We start from the raw sequence: 26,432 nt of genomic DNA, 5'->3' as shown, positions 1-26,432 counted from the left end.
TAAGATGGGGGAATCACCATCCCCCCACCACCCACACCATTCCCCCCACCACCCACACCATTCCCCCCACCACCCACACCATTCCCCCCCACCATCCCCCCCACCATCCCCCCACCACCCCCCCCACCACCCACACCATTCCCCCCCACCATCCCCCCCCACCATCCCCCCCACCATCCCCCCCACCATCCCCCCCACCACCCACACCATTCCCCCCATCACCCACACCATTCCCCCCACCACCCACACCATTCCCCCCACCATCCCCCACACCATCCCCCACACCATCCCCCCCACCATCCCCCACACCATCCCCCACACCATCCCCCCCACCACCCACACCATTCCCCCCACCACCCACACCATTCCCCCCACCACCCACACCATTCCCCCCACCACCCACACCATTCCCCCCCACCATCCCCCCCACCATCCCCCCCACCATCCCCCCCCACCATCCCCCCCACCACCCACACCATTCCCCCCCACCATCCCCCCCCACCATCCCCCCCACCATCCCCCCCACCACCCACACCATTCCCCCCATCACCCACACCATTCCCCCCACCACCCACACCATTCCCCCCACCATCCCCCACACCATCCCCCACACCATCCCCCCCACCATCCCCCACACCATCCCCCACACCATCCCCCCCACCACCCACACCATTCCCCCCACCACCCACACCATTCCCCCCACCACCCACACCATTCCCCCCACCACCCACACCATTCCCCCCACCATCCCCCACACCATCCCCCCCACCACCCACACCATTCCCCCCACCACCCACACCATTCCCCCCACCACCCACACCATTCCCCCACCATCCCCCACACCATTCCCCCCACCATCCCCCCCACCATCCCCCACACCATTCCCCCCACCACCCACACCATTCCCCCCCACCATCCCCCACACCATTCCCCCCCACCATCCCCCACACCATTCCCCCCACCACCCACACCATTCCCCCCACCATCCCCCCCACCACCCACACCATTCCCCCCCACCACCCACACCATTCCCCCCCACCACCCACACCATTCCCCCCACCATCCCCCACACCATTCCCCCCACCACCCACACCATCCACCCCACCACCCACACCATTCCCCCCACCATCCCCCACACCATCCCCCCACCACCCACACCATCCCCCCACCACCCACACCATTCCCCCCACCACCCACACCATTCCCCCCACCACCCACACCATTCCCCCCACCACCCACACCATTCCCCCCACCACCCACACCATTCCCCCACCATCCCCCACACCATCCCCCACACCATCCCCCCCACCACCCACACCATTCCCCCCACCACCCACACCATTCCCCCCACCACCCACACCATTCCCCCCACCACCCACACCATTCCCCCCACCATCCCCCACACCATCCCCCCCACCACCCACACCATTCCCCCCACCACCCACACCATTCCCCCCACCATCCCCCACACCATTCCCCCCACCATCCCCCCCACCATCCCCCACACCATCCCCCACACCATTCCCCCCACCACCCACACCATTCCCCCCCACCATCCCCCACACCATTCCCCCCCACCATCCCCCACACCATTCCCCCCACCACCCACACCATTCCCCCCACCATCCCCCCCACCACCCACACCATTCCCCCCCACCACCCACACCATTCCCCCCACCATCCCCCACACCATTCCCCCCACCACCCACACCATTCCCCCCACCACCCACACCATTCCCCCCACCACCCACACCATCCCCCCCACCACCCACACCATTCCCCCCATCACCCACACCATTCCCCCCATCACCCACACCATTCCCCCCACCACCCACACCATTCCCCCCACCATCCCCCACACCATCCCCCACACCATCCCCCACACCATCCCCCCCACCACCCACACCACCCCCCACACCACCCACACCATTCCCCCCACCACCCACACCATCCCCCCCACCACCCACACCATTCCCCCCACCACCCACACCATTCCCCCCCACCATCCCCCACACCATTCCCCCCACCATCCCCCACACCATTCCCCCCACTATCCCCCACACCATTCCCCCCACCATCCCCCACCATCCCCCCACACCTTCCCCCACACTACCCACACCATCCACACCATCCCCCCAACCGTCCACACCATCCCCCCACAATATCCACACCATCCACACCATCCCCCACACTACCCACCACACCATCCACACCACCCACACCATCCTCCCACACCACCCACAGCATCCTCCCACACCACCCACACCATCCCCCCACACCACCCACTACACCATCCCCCCCACACCATCCCCCCCACACCTTCCCCCCCCACACCTTCCCCCCCCCACACCTTCCCCCCCCCACACCTTCCCCCCCACACCTTCCCCCCCACACCATCCCCCCACACCACCCACACCCCCCCCACACCACCCACCACACCATCCCCCCACACCATCCCCCCACACCATCCCCCCACACCATCCCCCCACACCATCCCCCCCACACAATCCCCCCCACACCATCCCCCCCACACCATCCCCCCACACCATCCCCCCACACCATCCCCCCCCACACCACCCACCACACCACCCACCACACCACCCACCACACCATCCCCCCCACACCATCCCCCCCCATCCCCCCACACCACCCACCACACCATCCCCCCCCACACCTCCCCACACCATCCCCCCCACACCATCCCTCCCACACCATCCCCCCCATCCCCCCACACCACCCACCACACCATCCCTCCACACCCCCCACCCCCATTGTGTGGTGCCCATATCTTAAGAAGCACATCAACAAACTGGAAAAGGTGCAAAGACATGCTACTAAGTGGCTCCCAGAACTGAAGGGCAAGAGCTATGAGGAGAGGTTAGAGGCATTAAATATGCCAAAACTAGAAGACTGAAGAAAAAGAGGTGATAAATCCAGGGATCCCATCACAATGGTTGTACTCTTAGTCACTTGTGTTGTCCCGTCTCGAGTACTGCTCAGTACTCACTTCCCCCTTCAGAGCAGGAGAGATTGCTGAAATAGAGGGAATACAGAGAACATATACGGCACACATAGACGAGATAAAACACCTAAATTATTGGGATCGTCTCAAAGTTCTCCAAATGTACTCTCTAGAAAGGAGACGAGAGAGATACCAAATAATATACACATGGAAAATACTGGAGGGCCAGGTCCCAAATCTACACAGTAAAATAACAACGTACTGGAGTGAACGATATGGAAGAAAATGCAAGATTGAACCAGTGAAGAGCAGAGGTGCCATAGGCACAATCAGAGAGCACTGTATAAACACCAGAGGTCCGCGGTTGTTCAACGTCCTCCCAGCGACTATAAGAAATATTGCCGGAACAACCGTGGACATCTTCAAGAGAAAACTGGACTGTTTTCTAAGAGAAGTTCCGGATCAGCCGGGCTGTGGTAGGTATGTGTCCCTGCGGGCCGCTCCAAGCAACAGCCTAGTGGACCAAACTCCCACAAGTCGAGCCTGGCCTCGGGCCGGGCTTGGGGAGTAGAAGAACTCCCAGAACCCCATCAAGCAGGTATCAAGCAGACATGATCACTACATACAAAATAGTAACAGGAATTGAAAAAATCGATAGGGAAGATTTCCTGAGACCCGGAACTTTAAGAACAAGAGGTCATAGATTTAAACTAGCTAAACACAGATGCCAAAGAAATATAAGAAAATTCACTTTAGCAAACAGAGTGGTAGGCGGTTGGAACAAGTTAGGTGAGAAGGTGGTGGAGGCCAAGACCGTCAGTAGTTTCAAAGCTTTATATGACAAAGAGTACTGGGAAGACGGGACACCACGAGCATAGCTCTCATCCTGTAATTGCACTACATGTGGCCTGGTAGCCTGGTGGATAGCACGCAGTACTCGGAATTCTGTGGTGCGGGTTTGATTCCCGCACCAGGCAGAAACAAATGGGCAAAGTTTCTTTCACCTTGAATGCCCCTGTTACCTAGCAATAAATAGGTACCTTGGGATCAGTCAGCGGTCTCGGGCTGCTTCCTGGGGGGTGTGTGTGTGGGGGGGGGAAGGAAAAAAAGTAGTTAGTAAACAGTTGATTGACAGTTGAGAGGGGGGGCTGAAAGAGCGAAGCTCAACCCCCGCAGACACAACTAGGTGAATACACAATGCCAAGTCAGCTATTGTTTTCTACAGGAATCAATAAAACATGTTTATGATTAATAATGTATATTAATACACAAAAATTAACATTTTGGCATAAATATTTTACAGCTAAGATTTAAATTTTTAATACAGAATGGATGAGAGGTTTGCAACCATGCGTGGTCAGCAACAGGCCTCCCCTCCACCACTCTTACTAACGTGACCACCCTACATCACCACGACCCCTCTCGCTCACCACCACCGCCTCCCTCGCCACCACCACCGCCCCCCCTCACCACCACCACCCCCCTCACCACCACCACCGCCCCCCCTCACCACCACCACCGCCCCCCCTTACCACCACCACCGCCCCCCTCACCACCACCACCGCCCCCCTCACCACCACCACCGCCCCCCTCACCACCACCACCGCCCCCCTCACCACCACCACCGCCTCCCTCACCACCACCACCACCGCCTCCCTCACCACCACCACCACCGCCTCCCTCACCACCACCACCACCACCACTCTCTCCCTCACCACCACCACCACCACTGCTTCCCTCATCACCACCACCACCACCACCATTGCCTCCCTCACCACCACCACTGCCTCCCTCACCACCACCACCACCACTGCCTCACCACCACCACCACTGCCTCACCACCACCACCACCACCACTGCCTCACCACCACCACCACCACCACTGCCTCACCACCACCACCACCACTGCCTCACCACCACCACCGCCTCACCACCACCACCACCACTGCCTCACCACCACCACCACCACTGCCTCACCACCACCACCACCACTGCCTCCCTCACCACCACCACTGCCTCCCTCACCACCACCACTGCCTCCCTCACCACCACCACTGCCTCCCTCACCACCACCACTGCCTCCCTCACCACCACCACTGCCTCCCTCACCACCACCACTGCCTCCCTCACCACCACCACTGCCTCCCTCACCACCACCACTGCCTCCCTCACCACCACCACTGCCTCCCTCACCACCACCACTGCCTCCCTCACCACCACCACTGCCTCCCTCACCACCACCACTGCCTCCCTCACCACCACCACTGCCTCCCTCACCACCACCACTGCCTCCCTCACCACCACCACTGCCTCCCTCACCACCACCACTGCCTCCCTCACCACCACCACTGCCTCCCTCACCACCACCACTGCCTCCCTCACCACCACCACTGCCTCCCTCACCACCACCACTGCCTCCCTCACCACCACCACTGCCTCCCTCACCACCACCACTGCCTCCCTCACCACCACCACTGCCTCCCTCACCACCACCACTGCCTCCCTCACCACCACCACTGCCTCCCTCACCACCACCACTGCCTCCCTCACCACCACCACCACTGCCTCCCTCACCACCACCACCACCACCACTGCCTCCCTCACCACCACCACCACTGCCTCCCTCACCACCACCACCACTGCCTCCCTCACCACCACCACCACTGCCTCCCTCACCACCACCACCACCACCACTGCCTCCCTCACCACCACCACCACCACCACTGCCTCCCTCACCACCACCACCACCACCACTGCCTCCCTCACCACCACCACCACTGCCTCCCTCACCACCACCACCACTGCCTCCCTCACCACCACCACCACTGCCTCCCTCACCACCACCACCACTGCCTCCCTCACCACCACCACCACTGCCTCCCTCACCACCACTGCCTCCCTCACCACCACCACCACTGCCTTCCTCACCACCACCACCACTGCCTCCCTCACCACCACCACCACTGCCTCCCTCACCACCACCACCACTGCCTCCCTCACCACCACCACCACTGCCTCCCTCACCACCACCACCACTGCCTCCCTCACCACCACCACCACTGCCTCCCTCACCACCACCACCACTGCCTCCCTCACCACCACCACCACTGCCTCCCTCACCACCACCACCACTGCCTCCCTCACCACCACCACCACTGCCTCCCTCACCACCACCACCACTGCCTCCCTCACCACCACCACCACTGCCTCCCTCACCACCACCACCACTGCCTCCCTCACCACCACCACCACTGCCTCCCTCACCACCACCACCACTGCCTCCCTCACCACCACCACCACTGCCTCCCTCACCACCACCACCACTGCCTCCCTCACCACCACCACCACTGCCTCCCTCACCACCACCACCACTGCCTCCCTCACCACCACCACCACTGCCTCCCTCACCACCACCACCACTGCCTCCCTCACCACCACCACCACTGCCTCCCTCACCACCACTGCCTCCCTCACCACCACCACCACTGCCTCCCTCACCACCACCACCACTGCCTCCCTCACCACCACCACCACTGCCTCCCTCACCACCACCACCACCACCACCACTACCACTGCCTCCCTCACCACCACCACCACCACCACTGCTTCCCTCACCACCACCACCACCACCACTGCCTCCCTCACCACCACCACCACCACCACTGCTTCCCTCACCACCACCACCACCACCACTGCCTCCCTCACCACCACCACCACCACCACTGCCTCCCTCACCACCACCACCACCACCACCACCACCACTGCCTCCCTCACCACCGGGAAAGCAAAATATAATTCTGTACAACTGTTTACACTTTGGTGAATTATAGTTGATGACAGTAGCTGTCATCCGTTATGACAGCTCGGTCTCGGTGATCGCTGGGACGAACATTCTTCACATAATCGAACATTTGTATGTTCCACTGAACATTTGGTACCGAATTCAATTTGTTCGGCTCTTCCGGGAATTCGATTGAGCTTGGTTCATTAGACTGAGGAAGCACTGTATATGCATTTAAAGTTCAAAAGCGCAGCGTACCACACACAGCAAACAGAGAAAGTGATATCGCATTACCCGTGAGCGCTCATGAGCAATAAAATATGTATGCTCTTTTCAACTTTGTCACCTCTATTCTCATTGTAGGTCTTTCATTTTGGTGTCAATATGTTCACAAAGAAATTCCCTACAGGAGTATATGCATATAATGTCCAAAACCCACAGCCAAGCCGAAAGCAGGCCAAATTTTTAAATTTATGATGCCATTCTGCGTCAATTCCGCACATTCGTCTATAAAATTTTTGATGCCATACTGAATCATCAACGAGCAAAAGTGTTAAAGTGCTCATAGGCCATTGCTTCCTGCGCCTCTCTGAAGGGACCAGGTTCTGGCTCATGGTTCCCTGTAGGCATAAGAACTCCTGTAACTGATGACCCCAAACTAATATTGCACATATCAATTTGGATAGCTTCAAGAAGCCTCCGGGGCTCACCCAGAAAATGATGTTTCATTACATTCAATGCTGGTTTTCTGTGCATGAAAAGAATGGATAACTGAACAAATGCAGTCAACAGTTATGCTGCAATAGGAATCTTGCAAAAGATGAGAGACACGATTAGGTGGGAATCTTGCGAGAGACGAGAGGCATAAGTGGGTGGGAATCTTGGGAGAGACAAGAGGCATAAGTGGGTGGGAATCTTGCGAGAGACGAGAGGCATGAGTGGGTGGGAATCTTGGGAGAATTAAGAGGCATCAGTGGTAAGGACGGCTTATTCTTTACTTTAATAGTAGTGCTTTTGCTCCCAATTAAAGCTAATCATTGTTTTGAATGGTATTCAGAAATTTCTGCATGGTCTATGCTCTTTCATTGTGGATGTTTGTAAGATAGCTAGTACAGGTAGTGTTGAAGATATCATGCATGCTTTGCTCACTTGAACCATGTATTCTTTAACTGTGCAAACACTTGTCCAATAGCGCCTTTCTGTAATATAGCAGTGTGCTACTTACATTGTGTTTGCTTACTGATGGTTGAACTAAATTCTGTATTGAGATTCTTTTTTGAATATGTGATATATTAACTTTTTGACTTCTCAGCTATTTAAAAATACTAAATCATGATGCACATGGCAAAAACATAGTTAACAGATCTAGTGGGATAAAATCGCACGAAGCGATTTGTGCACAGGAGGAAATCACAGATTGCGATATGCAATAGTGTGAAGCTTAATTAAAGTAGAGACAGTGACCAATCAATGACGAGCTATTACAAACGAGTGAAACACTGTTGGTAATGAAGACTTTCCTCTACTACCGTTTCTTTCAATAACTTTTGTTGACAGCTTTTGCCCTTCATTTTTGTCAATATTAATTTAAGATAAGTTTAATTAAAAAATACATGGGGTTGAAAAAACTGATTGGATGTTTTAATTTTGAATGGATACAAGTTGACTGCAGGTACTGTACTGTACTCAAGACAGTGATGATTAGGTGCAATAATTGATCAGAACACCATTGATGACATGTCTTGGGTACTAGATGAAAAAAGGTAGGATTGATAGGTTGACAGATAGAGCAATATATAATTAAATTGACAATTAAGTTGTTTAAGCAGACCGAGGGAAAATAAATAATTAAGGGAGGGAAATTTTAAATATAGGTATAATATAAAAGTGTATATTAACATGTTTGTCACTGAATAGGGCACACGTTTTTGGTCCAACACTAACCGAGTATTTATTGTATTTACGTACATAAAATCACACACTTTTCCCAACTAAAACATTTGAACATCACATTTAATAAATGTACTGTATGAGGATACATACAAAATTCACAAAATATTCCTGTTAAATAGATACGTCTTATACACAGGAAAATGTAGTAGTTTGCGATACCATTTAAAATATTGTACACTCATACAAGTTAATATTTAGAATGCCTTCTCTCCATATGTACACTTCAGTTGCATGGGAAAAGCTAATATTAGACTAATTAGGAAACTTAAGAAGGTTCTAATGTTCCCTAATGTCAATTATGGTTACATTTTCAGACAGCAACCATGCGAGCGCCTCCATTACAGGATGGTTCAAGCAGTCTCAAGAACCTAGTACAGTACCTGAAGATTTAGCTGTGGATGACCCAGACAGTCTTACAACACTATGGCCAGATGACCCTGACTCTGGTCACCCTTTTACAAGGGCCGCGCTCCAAGGGGATGTCAACACCATCAAAGAATATGTGGCTCGTCAGACCTTTGATCCAACTTCTAAGAAATCCCAGCATGCTTTGTTGGTTGCTTGCCGCACTGGTGAGAGTCTGCATATTTATTTTGATGTACAATTCATGAAGTATTGTCAAAGATGCTGTATATTTTAACATGGCTATTTACTAATAAAGTCAAGTATGTTTATTGGGACAAGAAAAAATACATCTCAAAGGGATAGAGTAGCTTAGGCTATCTCTAACCCTCTCCCCCTCTACTTCAAGTCCCTCAAGGGGCACACAAATTCAGCGAGTATAAATACACAAATCACAATACAAGAATCCCAGTTAACATTGCAGGTTAATATAGCAAGCACAGCATATAAGTGTTAGACTCTTGGGGCAAAATTCTTGTAGCTGCTAAGTATTCTGTCAATCATACCATTATCACACATCCAAACAATTTGATGAGATACACTACTTATTTCTTTATTTCTATAGTTATCAATAAGTTGACACGAACACACAATGTTCCAAGTATTACATAATTTACACTCCTTATCTTTTTCACTGGTATCAACACCGTATTGCCGGATATATTTGTACCTTAATTAATCTTAATCTCATGTAAATTGAATCCTTCCGAGTAGACTTTCCTCTACCATAGGTGAAGGACGAATTTGTATTTATTATTGAATAATTCTTAAGTGTGTTACTACTGTCCACCATTGTCATTCTCTTTACCTTTTCTTCATCCTCTTGGATCATCTTGATTCTTCTTTTTGTTTGTTTCAAAGTTATCTGGTTATACCATGGCTCTCTTTGCTATCTCATCAACTACCTCATTCAACAGTATTCCCACATATGAAGGGATCCACATGAATCTTACTTTATACCCAGTTTTCTGTGGAGAGCCCCTTCGGCTCCCCGGAGCTATACCGGGCTGATGTGTATATATTAGACAGTGGCAACAGCCAATCGAAGGAATTCTAGGCCTACCAGGGACCAGAGCCAGAACCTGGCAGAGAGGCATGAGGACCAATGGCCTAAATTGGCCATTGCTAAATTGACGTGTACAGTAATTGGAAGCAGTCTTTGTCTGCCATCTACCAGGTCAGGCACCCAGAAAGGTAGGAAAAGAACAAACTACTGCTGATCAAATAATTTGTAAACCAAAAGCCAAACTAGCAACAGAACTCCCCAATCAAAACCAAGGAAACAAGTATGACGTCACCACAACCGGCGCACATCCGTCTGTGCAACTCCCCCCCTCCCCGGGAGGGGGACGGGGGTTCCCAGACCTCCATGCCGGCAGCTCTCCTCAGTTCAAGAGGCTGTTGTGTTGGTGACGGTCGATCGCTCTGGCTCCACTCTTTGCGCGGTGCTGCAGTGCAGTGTTATTGCTCTGTTTTGGTGGTGTGTGAGCCAGACGTAACACGAGTACTGGGGCTGCATGCACCTAGGGCCGCCTTCCCTAAGTGCCCTTTAAGTACTGCCTTTGCAGCCTCAGGGTTATGTTCCATGAGCTGTTCAGGAGCTGCTACCTCCGATGGTTCTGTCGTTGCTCGGTGATTGCCCACCCTTGGGGGTTCAGCTGGGGTGGTTCGTACTCCTGTTTTCCCTTGGGTAGGAGGTAGTTTCGTCGCTGGCTGGGGCGCGAGGTACTGTGCAGCTGTCTGATATACGCATAGCGACTGGTTCTGTTCTCCTGGCGACGTTGTGCTTTTGCAGGGTTTTTCTTTTGTTTTAGGTTTGTTTTGCCTGGCGGGGGTCTGCCAGGTGTGGCGGTAGGACCACTAGTAGGATTTTGGTGGTCCTCCACTAGGTCCCCGTGCTTTCACACGTCGCAGGGGTTCAGCTTTTAGATTGTTTGCTTGGTATTTCTGGGATAACCAGTTAGCAGTACCTCGCCTGGGCTTCCCTTCTCAGTTAGCCTAAGGGCCCTGGAAACCCCCATTGGGGCTCAGTGGTCCAATGTAGGAGACCTCTGAGTCCCACCTCGCCTTGTGCGAGTTTGAAGGTTGCTCTGTCCCCTGTTTTGGGGTGACACTTACCGTCTGCCTCCACCTTGCTGCCTGTTGAGGTCAGTGACACCTATGACCCCGGAGTCCTGTGCGTGGTGTTATTTGCTTGTACTCCATTCACCCAGTCCACTGAGACTGATATTTGGGTGCAGGCAGCTTTAGTGTTACATGCAAGGTTTAAGTTGCAGCAACATGCGAGGTTGGTTGCCTTTCCTGCAAACCCCGCAGGATTTGTGTGCCCGTGGGCACTTGGCTTCGGTCTTGCGCTTCTTTTCCCTGCTGAAGCTGTCTTCAGACTGTCTCGTGCTGGGTGTGGAGGAGCTGGGTTCCAGGCCAGCGTCCGGTGTGCTTGCTTCGGCAACTCGGGCGGCGGCTGCCTTGGTGAAGTTGTATGTGCCATTTCTGAGGGAGGCGGTGTCTGTTCTTTGCTTCTCGCCTCGCGTGCTGACAGGCGGTACTTGTCCAGATTTTGGGATCGTCTTGGGGCCCTGGCTTAGATTTTCATCACCTTTTTGTCTGTTCCTGTTTGCAGAGTCTGTGGTGGTGCTTTTTCTGCAGGCGGCTTCGTCTAGTTGACGGCCTTTGTCGGACTTGTAGGTTCTCTGCGCGGGGAGGGGGGGGGATGGAGGTCCTGCCCGGAAGGGTTGTGCAAGGTCTCAGGGTTCCTTCGGTCGTCGTAAGCCAGTGGTGCCAGATTTGGGGCGGCACCACCTCTGGAGCTGTTAACGTCTGGTTGGCGCAGTGATCGCTCTTACAGTTGGTTGGGCTCTCGTAGGAGACGTCGGCCCTTTCTAGCCTGGTCCCACGATTCGTGGGCATTTTGGGTCATTTTCTCCGGCCTGCGGTGGCTTGGGTTGCTCTTCCTCCTTCGGGGGGGATCGGGGTTGGCAGGGCAGGCCTCTTCTCCTGTGCTGTCAGGTCATCAGGGAGTAGGTTCGCTTGGCTATGGTCAAAATGACAACGTCCCTCAGGTGGGTTTCCTGTCTGTTTTCAGTTCTGGAACGGAACTGTGTGGATCTGTGATTCATACTGGACTTGTCTAGTCTGAATCCCCGGGTCTTTTGCCCCTCCTTTCGGATGACCACTCTGTCTCGGGTCCGGCTGCTTTTGGCACCGGGTGCCTGGATGGTGTCTCTGTACCTCTGGGAAGCGTATTGGTTTTTTATAATTTTATTGTTCACGTCCCGATTCATCAGTGACTGGCTCGTGTTTTGTCTTGGGGCGACAAGCTTACCGCTTTCGTTGCCTTCCATGCGGCTTGAATCTGGCACCTCGAGTTTTCACACGCCTTACCGGGTCGTGGTGACCTGTTTGCTTCTGTTAGGGGTTTGGGTTCTGGCTTACCTCGAAGACTGGCTGGTGTGGGCTCCCAGCCAGTCCACGTGTCTGCTCGCCAGGGATATGGTTTTTTCCCAGCTCGGCGGGTTCAGTTCATGGTGCACTGGAGGAAGTCCCTTTTGGTTCCCTCTCAGATTCAGACTTGGCTGAGTCTGGTGTGGGACTCTCGGACCGCTTCCTTGTCACTCCCTCCTGCGATGCTATTGTAGCTGCGGTCGCGCCCCCGGCTGTTTTTGGAGGGCACCCGGGTCACACGTCGGTTGTTTGAGCAGCTGTGCGGGAGCCTGAACTTCGCCCTGCTGGTCTACCCATCGGGTCGGATCTGGCTTCGTCAGATGTTATGGTTTCTTCAGGGTTGTCCCTTCCGCCACTCTCACGATCGATGGGTTCGGATCCCGGGAGCCTTGTGTTGACTGCTGCATCACCGGGTTCCTCTGTAGGTTTTTTGGTGTTCTGTGTCGTGGCACCTCCCTGAGCCCTCACTCATGTGTTCACGGATGCCTCGTCTCTCGGCTGGGGTTTTGTGACAAGTGCTCACCAGGCCAGCCAGGGTGGGTCGATGGGGTTCGTCCTTCCGTCAAGCTCACAGCACGGTGCAGGAGTTTGCGGCGCTGTGGCATTCGCTTCAGAGGATTTGGGTCGCTCGAGGAGCAACGATTTGGCTCCATTCGGATTGCTCCCTGGTGGTTCATTGCCTGAACCGTGGGGGTTCGATGAGGTCCTTGGTTCTTTAGGGCTGGTCGCTTCGGGTGACTCGTCTGCTAAGTTCTAGGGGGTTTGGCTCTCCTGGCAGTTCATGTTCAGGGGGTGTCAAATGTCCTGGCGGACGGCCCTTCTTGGTTCATTCCCCTTTCCACGGAATGGACAGTCGACGCCGACTCGTTCAGTTGGCTCTGCCAGACGTATGGGCACCCAGAGGTGGACCTATTCGTATTGGCGTGGTCGAGGCGTCTTCCAGTTTGTGGCGCCCTTCCCAGACTGCGAGGCTGTCAGGGTCGATGTCTTTCGGCTGGTCTGATTGAGGTGGAATTACGTGTACCTCTTCCCTCTGGTCTGGTTGTTGCTCGGAATCCTGGCTCGGTTGCAAACTTACCAAGGGAGAGTAGTCCTGTTGGCTCCTTGGAGGCCAACAGGACTATTTCCAACAGGAAACCAAGGCCGGGCCAGCCTTGGTTTCAGGCGCTTCTTGCTCGATGTCCGAACCCGAGGGTCTTCTGTGGCTCCGCCTCTTTCAGCAGATCGGTCCGGTCTGATACGTGGCTGGTTCGATCTTCTCCACTCTTCGCGTCTGGTCTTTTTTGATGCGAGTGTATCACCACTTGTATGGTGACCAGGTGGCTTAGTTGGTGGTGTCCCATCTGTGAGTTTCGTCTAGACGGCAGTATGAAATTTCCTGCCGGTCCTTTCGGCAATTTTTGTCTCTTTGTAGGTTATCTTCAATTTCTGATCGGGTTGTTTTGTCCTTTCTCTTAGTTGTTTCAGGACAGTCATCTTGTGCCAAATACTGTCGCCTTGTTTTGTGCGACGCTTTTGGGGTAGATGTCACTTCTGCTCCGTTCGCAAGATTTCTCGGGTGTTGTTTCACCTCCGGCCTGCTCATGTGCCGCCTGAGCCGTCCTGGTCGTTGGACTGGGTGCTCTCTTTTCTCTCTTCTCCTCAGTTTGTGGTGGCCCCCTCGGTTCATGACTGTTTTTCTATAGCTCTTTTTCTTGTTGGCATATGGCCTCTGGGGGTTGGGTCGAGGAGCTTCATGCTCTCCTCCGGTGCAGGAGTTTCTGCTCTTTCAGTCCTGGTGGTCATTTCGTTCGTTTGCAGCCTTCTTCTCTTCTGGTGAAGAATCAGTCTGCTGCTTTCCGAAGGGGTCCTTGGGTTGTTGATGCATGGTTGGTTCGGCTGGAGGTGCATCATGTTTTATGTCCAGTTGTGGGTCTTTGCCGGTATTTGCGTGCCACGGCCTCCGTGGCAGGGGACACGCTTTGGGTGGATTCAGTTTCCCTTCTTCCCTGTTCCAAGCCGTGGTTCTCCCAGGTTGTCCACAGAATTATTCGGTCCAGCCAGCCTATGGTCTATCCCTGTGTCCACGACGTTCGTAAGTTTGCGGCTTTGGCTTCTGTTTTTGGGAATTATGTCCTGGGCTGACATTCGGGCATGGGGCTTTTAGAGGTCGAACAGGTTCCTGGCTGCACGGTTTCTCGTTAATGTTCCTGGGCCTTCTCGGGCATGTGTAGCTTTGGGTCGCATCTTGGAGCCATTTGTCTCGACTTCGAGTTGGGGGGAGCGAGTGACGACCGCCTCCCGGGTAAGTCCTTCTTTTTCTTTATCTTTGATTAGGTAGCTCCTGAAAGCCGAATGGGCTTTCCACAGAAAACCAGCGTTGAATGTAATGAAACGCCATTTTCTGGGTGAGACCCGGAGGCTCCCCGGCATCCCTCCCTCCCTTTGGTCGGCGTTTTTTTGCGTGTTTGATACTCGGGCTCTGAACCGAGGAGAGTTGCCAGCGTGGATGTCTGGGACCCCCCCTTCCCCATCCCGGGGAGGGCGGGGGGTTGCGCAGATGGATGCGCTGCGTTTGTGGTGCCTTCATACAGGGGTACCTCGGTTTAAGAGTTTAATCCATTCTTGGAGACGGCTCGTATTCCGAAAACTCGTATTCTGAAGCTAATTCCCCCATAAGAAATATTGGGAAATGAATTAATCTGTTCCTGACTACCCCAAAAACCCCACATCAAACTAAATTTTTATACCTAACTCATCTAAATAAACCTACAAAACTATGTTCAAGTTATTACTTACCCTTGCTGAGGACTGCTGTTGGTGTATGGAAGATGTGAGGAGGGAGGAGGAGAGGTGTTACTGTTTGGAAGAGGAGTCTCCTTCCATTATAACATCAGGCAGTGAGGACTTCACTGGTATGCACACTCTGGCACATTTTGCCTGCATACCACTAGGACTTGCTTGTTTTACTAAGAATCTATCTAAAGACACTTGTTTTTCCCTACATTTTAACACTTGTCTGTAGTAGGACATCACATTGTCATTTAAAAGGTCAATGCAACGGCCTGCTACAGCTTTATCTGGGCGAGTTTTTTCAACAAAACTTTGCAGTTCTTCCCATACTTTACACATTTTGTTAATCAAGAAGGGACATCCTCTACTGCCTCTACTCACAGCTATTTTCTTAGGTTGAACCTTATCAATGGCTTTCTTGAGACCCATGGCGAGATATATAATGACAACTTTTATGTTCAAATGGCCAAAAAACTGACAAAAAACTGTAAATCCTTGTGAAGAATTCAGGTGGGATAGTCACTGAGCGCGAGACACTGGTAAACTGAGGAGCGATCGCCTGCCACTATGTGCTAGTCGGCCTGTACACGTATCAACAAACTCGTGTTCCGAGGTAACCCTTGCCCTCCGAGGCACATTTTCCGAGCAAATCCTGCTCGTATTCCGAAAAACTCACATTCAGGGACACTCGTATTCCGAGGTGCCACTGTACTTGTTTCCTTGGTTTTGATAGGGAGTTCTGTTTCTAGGTCGGCTTTCGGTTTGCAAATTATTTGATCAGCAGTAGTTTTTGGAATTCCTACTTTTCTGTGTGCCTGACCTGGTAGATGGCAGACAAAGACTGTTTCCAATTACACAGGGATGTCTTTAGGCCATTGCTCCTCGTGCCTCTCTTGAGGGGGCCAGGGTCTGGCTCTGGGCCCCGGTAGGCCTAGAACTCCTTCGATTGACTGTTGCCATGGTCTAATAAATACACATCAGCCCGGTATAGCTCCGGGGAGCCTCCGGGTCTCACCCAGAAAATGGCGTTTCATTACATTCAACACTGGTTTTTTCTAATTTCTTAACATTTTCTCTACACTTTATCACAATATTGTGGTAAACTGGTCGTCTGCTATTTAAAGACTCTAGCACTCCTCTGTCAATAAAGAATCAGGCACATTTTACCACATTTGACTATTTTCTTTAATCCTGCTAATATACCTTGGAGTTCAGCCTGGCTATTTACTATTAGTATGTCATTGAGTTTTGTGTCTTGTTTTTCTTGGATATTGTTTAAGGTAATATCCAAGAACATGTCTTTGAAACATTTCCATATAATCACAATGAAATCACAAGAATGTGGTGAATCTTTGAATGACTATTTAGAATGGAATGCACATCCTTAAACTGGTTAGGCACCTGCACTATCAACTGGACCATGATGGGCCCAAAGCATCTCGACCAGAATTACTACTGGGTGGTGCCATCCAAACTCCATGTATGTTAAGAAGTATTTCCGATTAAGATAGTTTTAGTCGGTCATGATCCAGTTAATTTGCGTGTGCCTGAGGAGTTGAGAGACGCATGTTTGATTCCATCGTACAGCTTTAATATTTATTTGTGTCTTTATATCTTGTTTTATTCCCTTTGTTTTTCTTATGAAATCTTTCCTGCATTTTGCACTGCCCCTCTTCTAGTTTGCTGGTTGCCTATCCTAAATTTTACCTGGCAGTTATGTAATCAGTCATTCTCTTGTACAATCTTAACCATTGTCAAGTACCCTTTTTAACTCTGGCCATATGCACTGTATTTTTTTCCTTCCTATGCAGTCATACTTCTGTTTAGTACACAATTGTTAATATGTGCTTAAGTGCAGTGAACCCTCAGACAGCATGGATTCAGATGACAAAGTTTTTACAATTTGAGCTATTTCCTGTCGATGATTCCGAGGATCGATGTCCCCGTGGCCTCTGATCAGGCCTCCTTGGTATTAACACCAGTAGTATGAAAACCTATTGATTGTCATATGAAATTTTACATGGAAAGGAGATTAAACTCAAGCTAATTTTCTTGGTAAAATAAAACCATCCAATATCTATTGTGGACATATCTGCATTAGAAACCTTATTACTGGTGCTGGAAATATGTGGGTGCCACAACAGTGTCAGGACCCACAACATAGTCTTGGGGCCAAAATTTAGTCTCATGGCATCACCTTGGTAAACACTTCATGTACTCCTAACACTGATATAAAACACTTGATATAAAATATTCATCTTCTCATGAAATAATTATTTTGCTTCCCATATCAATGAATGTTACACGGCAGTCTGATTGTGTTCATAGTGGAATAATACTGACACAGGCGAGGGCAACTCTTATGATGGACTGGTGGCTCAAACACCACTTGCCGACCAACATGGTACAGTCGTGTGAAGTGAGTTGCGAGTGATGTGCTGAGGTTGGGTACAATGGTAGGTGGCCAAAGTAGAGCGCTGTAGTGATAGTTCCCATTGCCAAGGACAAGAAGCTTGTGAGGCTTTCCAAGATCCCCCCCCCCCTCCCCCATCCTCCTCAAGTCACCTTCAAAAGGATGCAACCTCACGACAGTTGCCTAACTCTCGGGTACCTATTTACTGCTAGGTGAACAGAGGCATCAGATGTTAAGACAATTACTAATTTTATTCACCGTTTCAGGAAATGTGGAACTCACACAGGTGCTGCTTCAAGCAGGCGTTGATGTTCACTGCAAGGATGCCAAGTCTGGGTGGCAGCCTATACATATTGCCACATGTAAGTGTCCCTCTCTTGGTTCTTGCACCACAAGCTATTTATCTCTTTATTTATTGATATACAATAAGGTTCAATGTGTTGTGAAAGTACATATTTTGGTGATTAAATGGTATATTCTTGCAAAGCCACTAACATGCAGAGCATTTCCTGCTTTGTATGTTCACAGCACATATATTTCTAGCATACATTTCATAAAGTATTTATATTATATTTCACAGTGCATATATTTCTGCTGTATGGGTCTGGAAACTAGGTCACTTGCTAACACTTTTGTCTGAGGTGGTGCCCCTGGGGCCCAACTAGGTCCTTCTTAGTTTGCTCTCTAGTGGGTGGCAAGCAAGGGGAATAAAGACGTTGAGCTTGCCTCTGCATGGTTCAGTTACATATACAGGGTGGTGGTGGTGTAGGGATTATGATGATTTGCTCCTATGGCACAGATCTTGAGCAAGGCTTATTCCTCTGGCTTTCTCAAAGTTTTCCCAGATATTTCTGAAAGTTTTTTCTCTAGTTAGCTCCTATGATTGTAGCAAGTAGAAACCTCCACTCAGGATTGAGCTTGCCTGCTTTGTGCAGTGTGATCAGTTGTCAGTTAATTGGTGTGACTATATTACTTGACTATTGTTTCAAGTTACGTCATCAAATCATATCAATTAGGACTGACATATTGTTTAAGCTAATAAAAATCTCGAGTAACTACCAGAGCACTGGATACACACTCTGGATAAACTATTTGAGTAGGACACCTCTGTGGGTGGTCCTCCTCCAAGAGGACGATCACCTATGAGGATGTTGGAGGAGGATGTTTACATGAGCTTATCCTGCTGCTTCTCTAAATATCTAGACTTCCTAGCAGCTTGTTGGAAAAACCTTGTTCTCTGCAAATTACTGACATATCCTGGTGAGTGATGGGTCACTCCTATGCGCAACAATGAATTCATGGCTAACCCCCTCCCCCCTAGATGTCTTCATTTCAGAGGTTTCATAGAGCCATAAAAGTTTAATGATTTCAGCTCTTGTGGTCACAGTAGCCACGAGTGAGCTCTTTGAGGCAACACTGGTTGAGTCAGCTGTCAGCTTCGCTCCTACTGCTCCCTCACAGACCTTTCTTTTGCTTTTACTCTTCTTTCTTTCCCTTTTCTGTGGTTTGTCACTCTGTGATGTCAGTAGGAAAATTCTTCCAGGTTTGCATCAAATCAGCAGTGTGAGCTGTGCACTCTGGGTCAAGCTTCCCATGATTCCTGGCCACCATTCTCTGAATTGAACTTGGTGTGGTGGGATGTTTGACTCTGAAAATCAACAATTGCTGGAGCATACCCAAGCAATAATCCATAAACAACATGCTTATTCTGAACTGACTGAATTGTTTCTTTGATTTATGGAATGTCAACTCACACGAATGCCTCAATATTACCTTGGCTCGTCAATCAGGATGATTGATCAGAACACCGAGACAATCATCTATCTTATTTCCTGGCTCCACTAAGTTTCTTCACTATGTAAGCGTTCGCTCCTCTATCTCTTAAGACCTACGTTAACTTCCCTTTTACTGATCCTTCTACAACCTGCTTGATACCTGCTTGATGGGATTCTGGGAGTTCTTCTACTCCCCAAGCCCGGCCCGAGGCCAGGCTCGACTTGTGAGAGTTTGGTCCACCAGGCTGTTGCTTTTAGCGGCCCGCAGGGCCACATACCCACCACAGCCCGGATGATCCAGAACTTCTCTTAGAAAACAGTCCAGTTTTCTCTTGAAGATGTCCACAGTTGTTCCGGCAATATTTCTTATAGTCGCATAGTCGCTGGGAGGACGTTGAACAACCGCGGACCTCTGATGTTTATACAGTGCTCTCTGATTGTGCCTATGGCACCTCTGCTCTTCACTGGTTCAATCTTGCATTTTCTTCCATATCGTTCACTCCAGTACGTTGTTATTTTACTGTGTAGATTTGGGACCTGACCCTTCAGTATTTTCCATGTGTATATTATTTGGTACCTCTCTCGTCTCCTTTCTAGAGAGTACATTTGGAGAGCTTTGAGACGATCCCAATAATTTAGGTGTTTTATCTCGTCTATGCGTGCCGTATATGTTCTCTGTATTCCCTCTATTTCAGCAAACTCTCCTGCTCTGAAGGGGAAAGTGAGTACTGAGCAGTACTCGAGACGGGACAACACAAGTGACTTGAAGAGTACTGTACAACCATTGTGATGGGATCCCTGGATTTGAAAGTTCTCGTAATCCATCCAATCATTTTTCTGGCTGACGCGATATTTGCTTGGTTATGCTCCCTAAACGTTAGATCGTCGGACATCATTATTCCCAAATCCTTAACATGCTGTTTTTCTACTATGGGAAGATTCGATTGTGTTTTGTACCCTGTATTATGTTTCAGATCCTCATTTTTGCCGTTCCTGAGTACCTGAAATTTATCACTGTTAAACATCATGTTATTTTCTGCTGATCAATCGAAAACTTTGTTGACATCTGCTTGTAGTTTTTCAATGTCTTCAGCAGAGGTAATTTTCATGCTGATTTTTGTGTCATCTGCAAAGGACGACACGAATCTGTGACGTGTATTTTTGTTTATATCGGATATGAGAATATGGAACAGTAGCAGTGCAAGGACTGTATCTTGAGGTACAGAGCTTTTAACATCGCTTGGACTCGATTTTATCTGATTGACTGTTACTCTTAGTGTTCTGTTCGACAGGAAATTGAGTATCCAGCGTCCTACTTTTCCAGTTATTCCCATTGACCTCATTTTGTGAGCTATCACTTCATGGTCACATTTGTCGAACGCCTTTGCAAAGTCTGTGTATACAACATCTGCATTTTGCTTTTCTTCTAGGGCTTCTGTAATTTTGTCATAGTGGTTGAGTAACTGTGACAGACAGGATCTTCCCGCTCTAAATTCATGTTGTCCTGGATTATGCAATTCATTGTTTTCCATAAAACTAGAATTTTGATTCCTAATCACTCTTTCAAACACTTTTATTATGTGTGATGTTAGTGCAACTGGCCTATAATTTTTTGCCAAGGCTTTACTCCCCCCCTTGTGCAACGGAGCTATATCTGCAGATTTAAGTGCTGCTGGTATCTCCCCTGTATCCAGGCTCTTTCTCCATATTACGCTGAGTGCTCTCGCTACTGGTATTTACATTTCTTTATAAATATTGAATTCCATGAGTCGGGCCCAGGAGCTGAGTGCATAGGCATATTGTCAATTTCTCTTTCAAGGTCTTCCGAGTTTGTGGTAATATCTGTTATATTATCTGCAGCTTGAATGTCATTCATAAAGAAGCTGTCTGGGTCATCAACTTTCATGTTGTTTATTGGTGTGCTAAACATAGCCTCATACTGGCTTCTTAGAATTTCACTAATCTCTTTGTTGTCCTCTGTGTACGTACCTTCATTTGTAATTAACGGTCCAATACTGGTCGAGGTTTTTTATTTTGATTTTGCGTATGTGAAAAAATATTTCGGATTTTTCCTTATCTCTTGTATAGCTTTCTGTTCCAATTCTATTTCCTCATACTCATATGATCGCTACAACGTTTGTTCTATTTCTTCGATCTCCCTGCTTAGGCTTATTTTCCTTGCTTGTGATAGTTGTGTCTGCCGAAGCATTTCTGTTATTTTTTTCCTTCTCCTGTACAGTCGTCTGCGTTTTCTTTCTAGAGTGGTCCTCTTTCTGCCCCTCCTCACAGGCACGTGCTTCAAGCAGACCTTGTAAGATTCAGCTGTCAGTTGAGCTATTCCCTGTGTGGGAGTTTTGTCGCTTAAGACCGTCTCCCATTGAATGGTTGCAAGGTCTACATTTATTTTTTCCCAGTCAATCCTCTTATTGTTGAAATTGAATTGATTGAATATTCCTTCTCGCTTGTTGGGTCTCTTAGACCTACTACCGTTATTTATGCTAGTTCGCATTTCAATGAGCTTATGGTCTGAGTATGAAGTATCTGAGATTGTGATATGTCTGATTAGTTCATCATTGTTTGTGAATAACAAGTCTAGTGTGTTTTCGTTCCTAGTTGGTTCTGTAATCTGTTGATTGAGCGAGAATTTGTCACAGAATCTCAAAAGTTCTCTGACCTGTGGTTGGTTATTTCCCGGGTCATTCCCTGCTATGATATTTGTGTTTGCCATTCTCCATCTTAGACTCGGTAAGTTGAAATCTCCAAGGAAGATAATATCTGGAGCTGGGTTTGCTAGGTTATCAAGTATGTTCTCTATTTTGTGCATCTGCTCTGTGAATTCCTCAACCGTTGTATCTGGCAGTTTATATATTAGAATAATAATTAGGTTTAGTTTCTCTACCTTAATTCCAAGTACCTCTACCCCCTCATTAGTTGAGTTTAGTAGTTCTGTGCATACCAGGTCCTCTTTAATATACAGACCTACTCCTCCATTTGACCTAGTTTTTGTATCACATTTATATAAATTATAATTTGGAATCCAAATTTCACCATCCATGTAATCTTTTGTATGAGTTTCTGTGAATGCCCCAAATATTGAGTTTGACTCTTAATAGAAGGCCATTTATGAGCTTAACTTTATTTCTTGACTTTGGCTTTAAACTTGAATGTTTGCAAATATGAATGATTGTCCATATTGTGTGTCACTTCTGGAAGGTTTTGGTAGTTGGTAACCTCCAGTGTGTAGGGTAATGGATTTTCACCATTGTTGGTGTTTCTATCTTCATAAGAGCTCATACCAGCTGTGAGTCTTTGCTTTGGTCGTGCCTTGCTGTGTCCAAGAATCGTGCAATCAGCTGCTCAATGAGCAGGTGTGCCGCAGTTGTAGCTTTTCTGCTTGTGTCGCTGATAACTTTCCCGACTACTCAACATAAGTCTTTGGCCTGGCTCCTGCAGTACCCTTAACAACTTGTTTTTCAGATTATTTAGTGTTTCCCTAGCCCACTGGTCAGGTTTCTTTGCCATAGATTAGTTAGAAGCTGTTACTTTCTTTCAGCTCATCTGGATAAGTAAGTCACATGCAACCATGAATTGCTGTCAAATGATCTGATTGTTGAACTCCATAATGCCATGCTCAGTCTTTTTGAAGTTTGTAGTAGCAATCTAGACTACATTTCAAGCTCTAATAACAATGTGTAGGTCTCTCCCTTGTTAAATTTCACCTCATGAAAGTTCTCTAGCATACTGTCTGCCATGATGTAAAATCTATGCAACAGGTGTTAATTTGTGTATTAACAAGTTAATTGTCTAAAGAGCTTCATAGCAACTGTGTTGCTGTGGTCATAGACCATGATAGATATTGAGTGCCATACCTTTAAGCAATGTGGCAAGACTTCATGTCCACTCTAACTGTCTAATTGGAATCAGCGGCAATGCGTTAAGAATGACCCGATATAAGCATTTATCGAGTCGACTGTCTTGTCAAAATTTTATAATTTAGGCAAGCTGCAAGATAGCCTGACTACCATATTCTGTCTAGTATAATCACATTCTTCCTCCTCCTCCTCCTCTCAGTTTACAACTGCATAAGTGCTATCCATTTGTTACTTTCTGTAACCTGTTGGTCAATCCACATGGTCTTAACAAAAGGAATCTTTTTTCTTCTCTTCTTGGCCCATTTGCATGGCTTGGGATTTTAACTATTTTAACTCCATGAGGGGTAAATCTGTTTGTGAATGGGTTACCTGCTTCCTATGCAGACCTCATCCCTGGGGAGTGGGAACCCCTCTCCCAAATGCTCGTCAACAAAGATATTCCTGTCAGAGACCCTCCCACTAGAGACCGTGAAGGGCTCGACTCCCTCTCACTACTGTAGTCTCTCACTGTGTTGAAATTTTTGTTTTCTCCAATAGTGTCATCACCCTTGATTTCCTGCAACTGACATTCAATGTTTGCCATGTGTTTCTGTACCAATTCTTGACCCTCCTCCACGAGGCTGTCAAAATCTCTGGGTTTATCATTGGTCACTGCCATACAAATCTCCAGGTACCACTGCACCCATGACTTCTACATGGGTGCAGTCATACTGCCAGTGTGTGTGTGTGTGTGACTAACAAGTGTAAAACGTATTGAAATTGTTTGCAAAATTAGATAATTAAAAACAAAAATTCCAGTTATACATGGGGTGCTTGAATTTACTTGAGATTGGTGTTAGTCAAAGCTTAATTGCACTAGAAAGACACGGGATGTCCAACTGATAAGTTCCCATAGGAACACCCTCATTTAACACTTTGGGACAACTAATCATTAACTCGGGTCTTCACAATATATATGCAATTAATCTCAATAACTTGTCACTCGGTCAAGTAATAGTCATACACAATTACCAATTATCAATATAACCACTGATTATTGCACAATCATAATCATTGCACAATTATGCAATAATGAGTGTTAGCTAAATGTTTCTGTGTGTGTGTTTAGTCACTAACAGTGACCAACCAGTGTAAACACAACCTTCCACTAAGGTGTAGTTACATGTTAACTGTCTTTAGTCTCTCTTTGATCTCTGACATGACCTGTCCTGATGTTTGGGTAGACAAGAAACATTGGTGGTTCACGCAGCAAGGATCATCTCAGTAAAACAGAATACCGTATTTACAGTGGCCGGGCCCCTCGTTCACACTCTTTCAACTTCTCGGGTAGTCAATCGTGGCAATCTCTGTGGTACAGCCACATGCAGCAGTCTTCTCAGCTCGACATGTAGCTGAACACAACCTTCCCTTGATGATATGTGGTAGATGGGTGATGAACAGGTGGCTGGTAACACATGCTTGCTGATCAACACCTCTCATTGATATTTCATACACACTTAAGGTTGCTTCTCTCATTGCCGGGGAAGACATGGTTGATGATTCTGCAGAAACACAGACTAAAAAAAAATGTGGCTGAAGTCTCGTTCCCTTGACAGTTAATATCGTAGCAAATACACAGACAACAATGTGGCACTGCTTTACAATAGTGCAATGGTGACTGAAACTCTTCTAGGCTTCTATGATGACTTGGATCAAACATAAACATTTTATTTAGGCAAAAGTACATACATACCTAGGATATAAGGAGATTGTTGGATTCATGGATAGGCAGATACGTCGCCTAAAGCCTAATGTGCAGAGCCCTGAACCTTGATCATGTGGGCAACACTTTAAGACAATAGTTCTCTTCTCTCCCCACCTTGTGGGGTTTGTTAGTTATTAGATCACTTAGTTATGTCTATAATTTCCTGGCTATGATACCAGGCATTTGCAAAATATATATAGTAAAAAGTATCTTCTTGTATAACTTGATATTAGAGCTTAGTGGATTGATAAATTATCTACTTATTTGACCTAATAGACAACAATCAGCAACCCAACTGCCTTGTACAGAGGTTGGTAATGGAATGATGATCAATGTATACATGGAAAATACTGGAGGGCCAGGTCCCAATTCAACACAGTAAAAAACAACATATTGGAGTGTATGATATGGAAGAAAATGCAGAATAGAGCCAGTGAAGAGAAGGGGTGCTATAAACACAATAAGAGAACACTGTATAAATATCAGAGGTCCACGGTTGTTCAACATCCTCCCAGTGAGTATAATAAATATTGCCGGAACAACCGTGGATATCTTCAAGAGAAAACTAGATCTTTTCTTCGAGAGGTGCTGGACCAACCAGGCTATGGGCCTGCAGGTCGCTCCACGTAACAGCCTGTTGGACCAAGCTCTCACAAGTCAAGCCTGGCCTTGGATCTGACTGTGGAAGTAGAATAACTCCCAGAACCCCATCAAGCAGGTATTAATTGTGGTCCTGGCTGCGGCGTGGACATGATAGTGTTCTTACAGTTGGCCAATTGGGGAAAAGCATTTTTAACGCCTTCCATGCTTATGACTGATGATATCTGATGATAGGCTCATCCTGGTAACTTAGGGCATGCCATCATTGAAACATTACCGATCTTCATTAACTGAAAGTGGGTTGACTTTCCAAAAATCCAGAGTTTATAGCTACCAAGATGACTACCTTTCATGTTTCTCTACTAGTAATGTTTCTCTGTTCTTGGCTAATCTCTCACTGGGGATGTAAAAAAGGCCATTGTGTAATAATCACTCTTGTACCTTCAAAAAGACCCTAGACATGCTTGATCTTGCTCTTCTCCTATTATTATAAATTCCAGGACATTAGGGATTCTTGGTGGTTACACTCGAGGATGCATGTACACTGTGTGAACTCAATGTGCCATACTAAATAGCTGTGGAAATCCCCCTTCCTCACAATTGGTTCATTGTTGGTTTTGTGTCCTAACATGATCTTGTGATAAGGTTTCTTTATTGGGCTTTGCTCTGGGGTGGTGTATCTTCATTGATCTTTGAACAAATTCACATGGGCCGTGA

The 26,432-nt window shown here is 48.5% G+C and overlaps 1 protein-coding gene across 4 annotated transcripts in view; it reads left to right on the top strand.

Moving 5' to 3' along the window:
• LOC123754693 (uncharacterized) overlaps positions 1-26,432 on the top strand; it is a 236,908-nt gene that overhangs the window by 61,225 nt on the left and 149,251 nt on the right. For all 4 annotated transcript variants that reach the window (XM_069326276.1, XM_069326275.1, XM_069326274.1 and 1 more), the window contains exons 3-4: positions 9,011-9,268; positions 17,991-18,086. In XM_069326276.1, the coding sequence (XP_069182377.1) occupies positions 9,011-9,268; positions 17,991-18,086 (354 nt within the window). The remainder of the gene's footprint in view (positions 1-9,010; positions 9,269-17,990; positions 18,087-26,432) is intronic.

This window comes from Procambarus clarkii, chromosome 18 (assembly GCF_040958095.1).
Source record: "Procambarus clarkii isolate CNS0578487 chromosome 18, FALCON_Pclarkii_2.0, whole genome shotgun sequence".
Lineage (NCBI taxonomy): Eukaryota > Metazoa > Arthropoda > Malacostraca > Decapoda > Cambaridae > Procambarus > Procambarus clarkii.
This window is presented reverse-complemented; position numbering and strand designations above follow the sequence as displayed.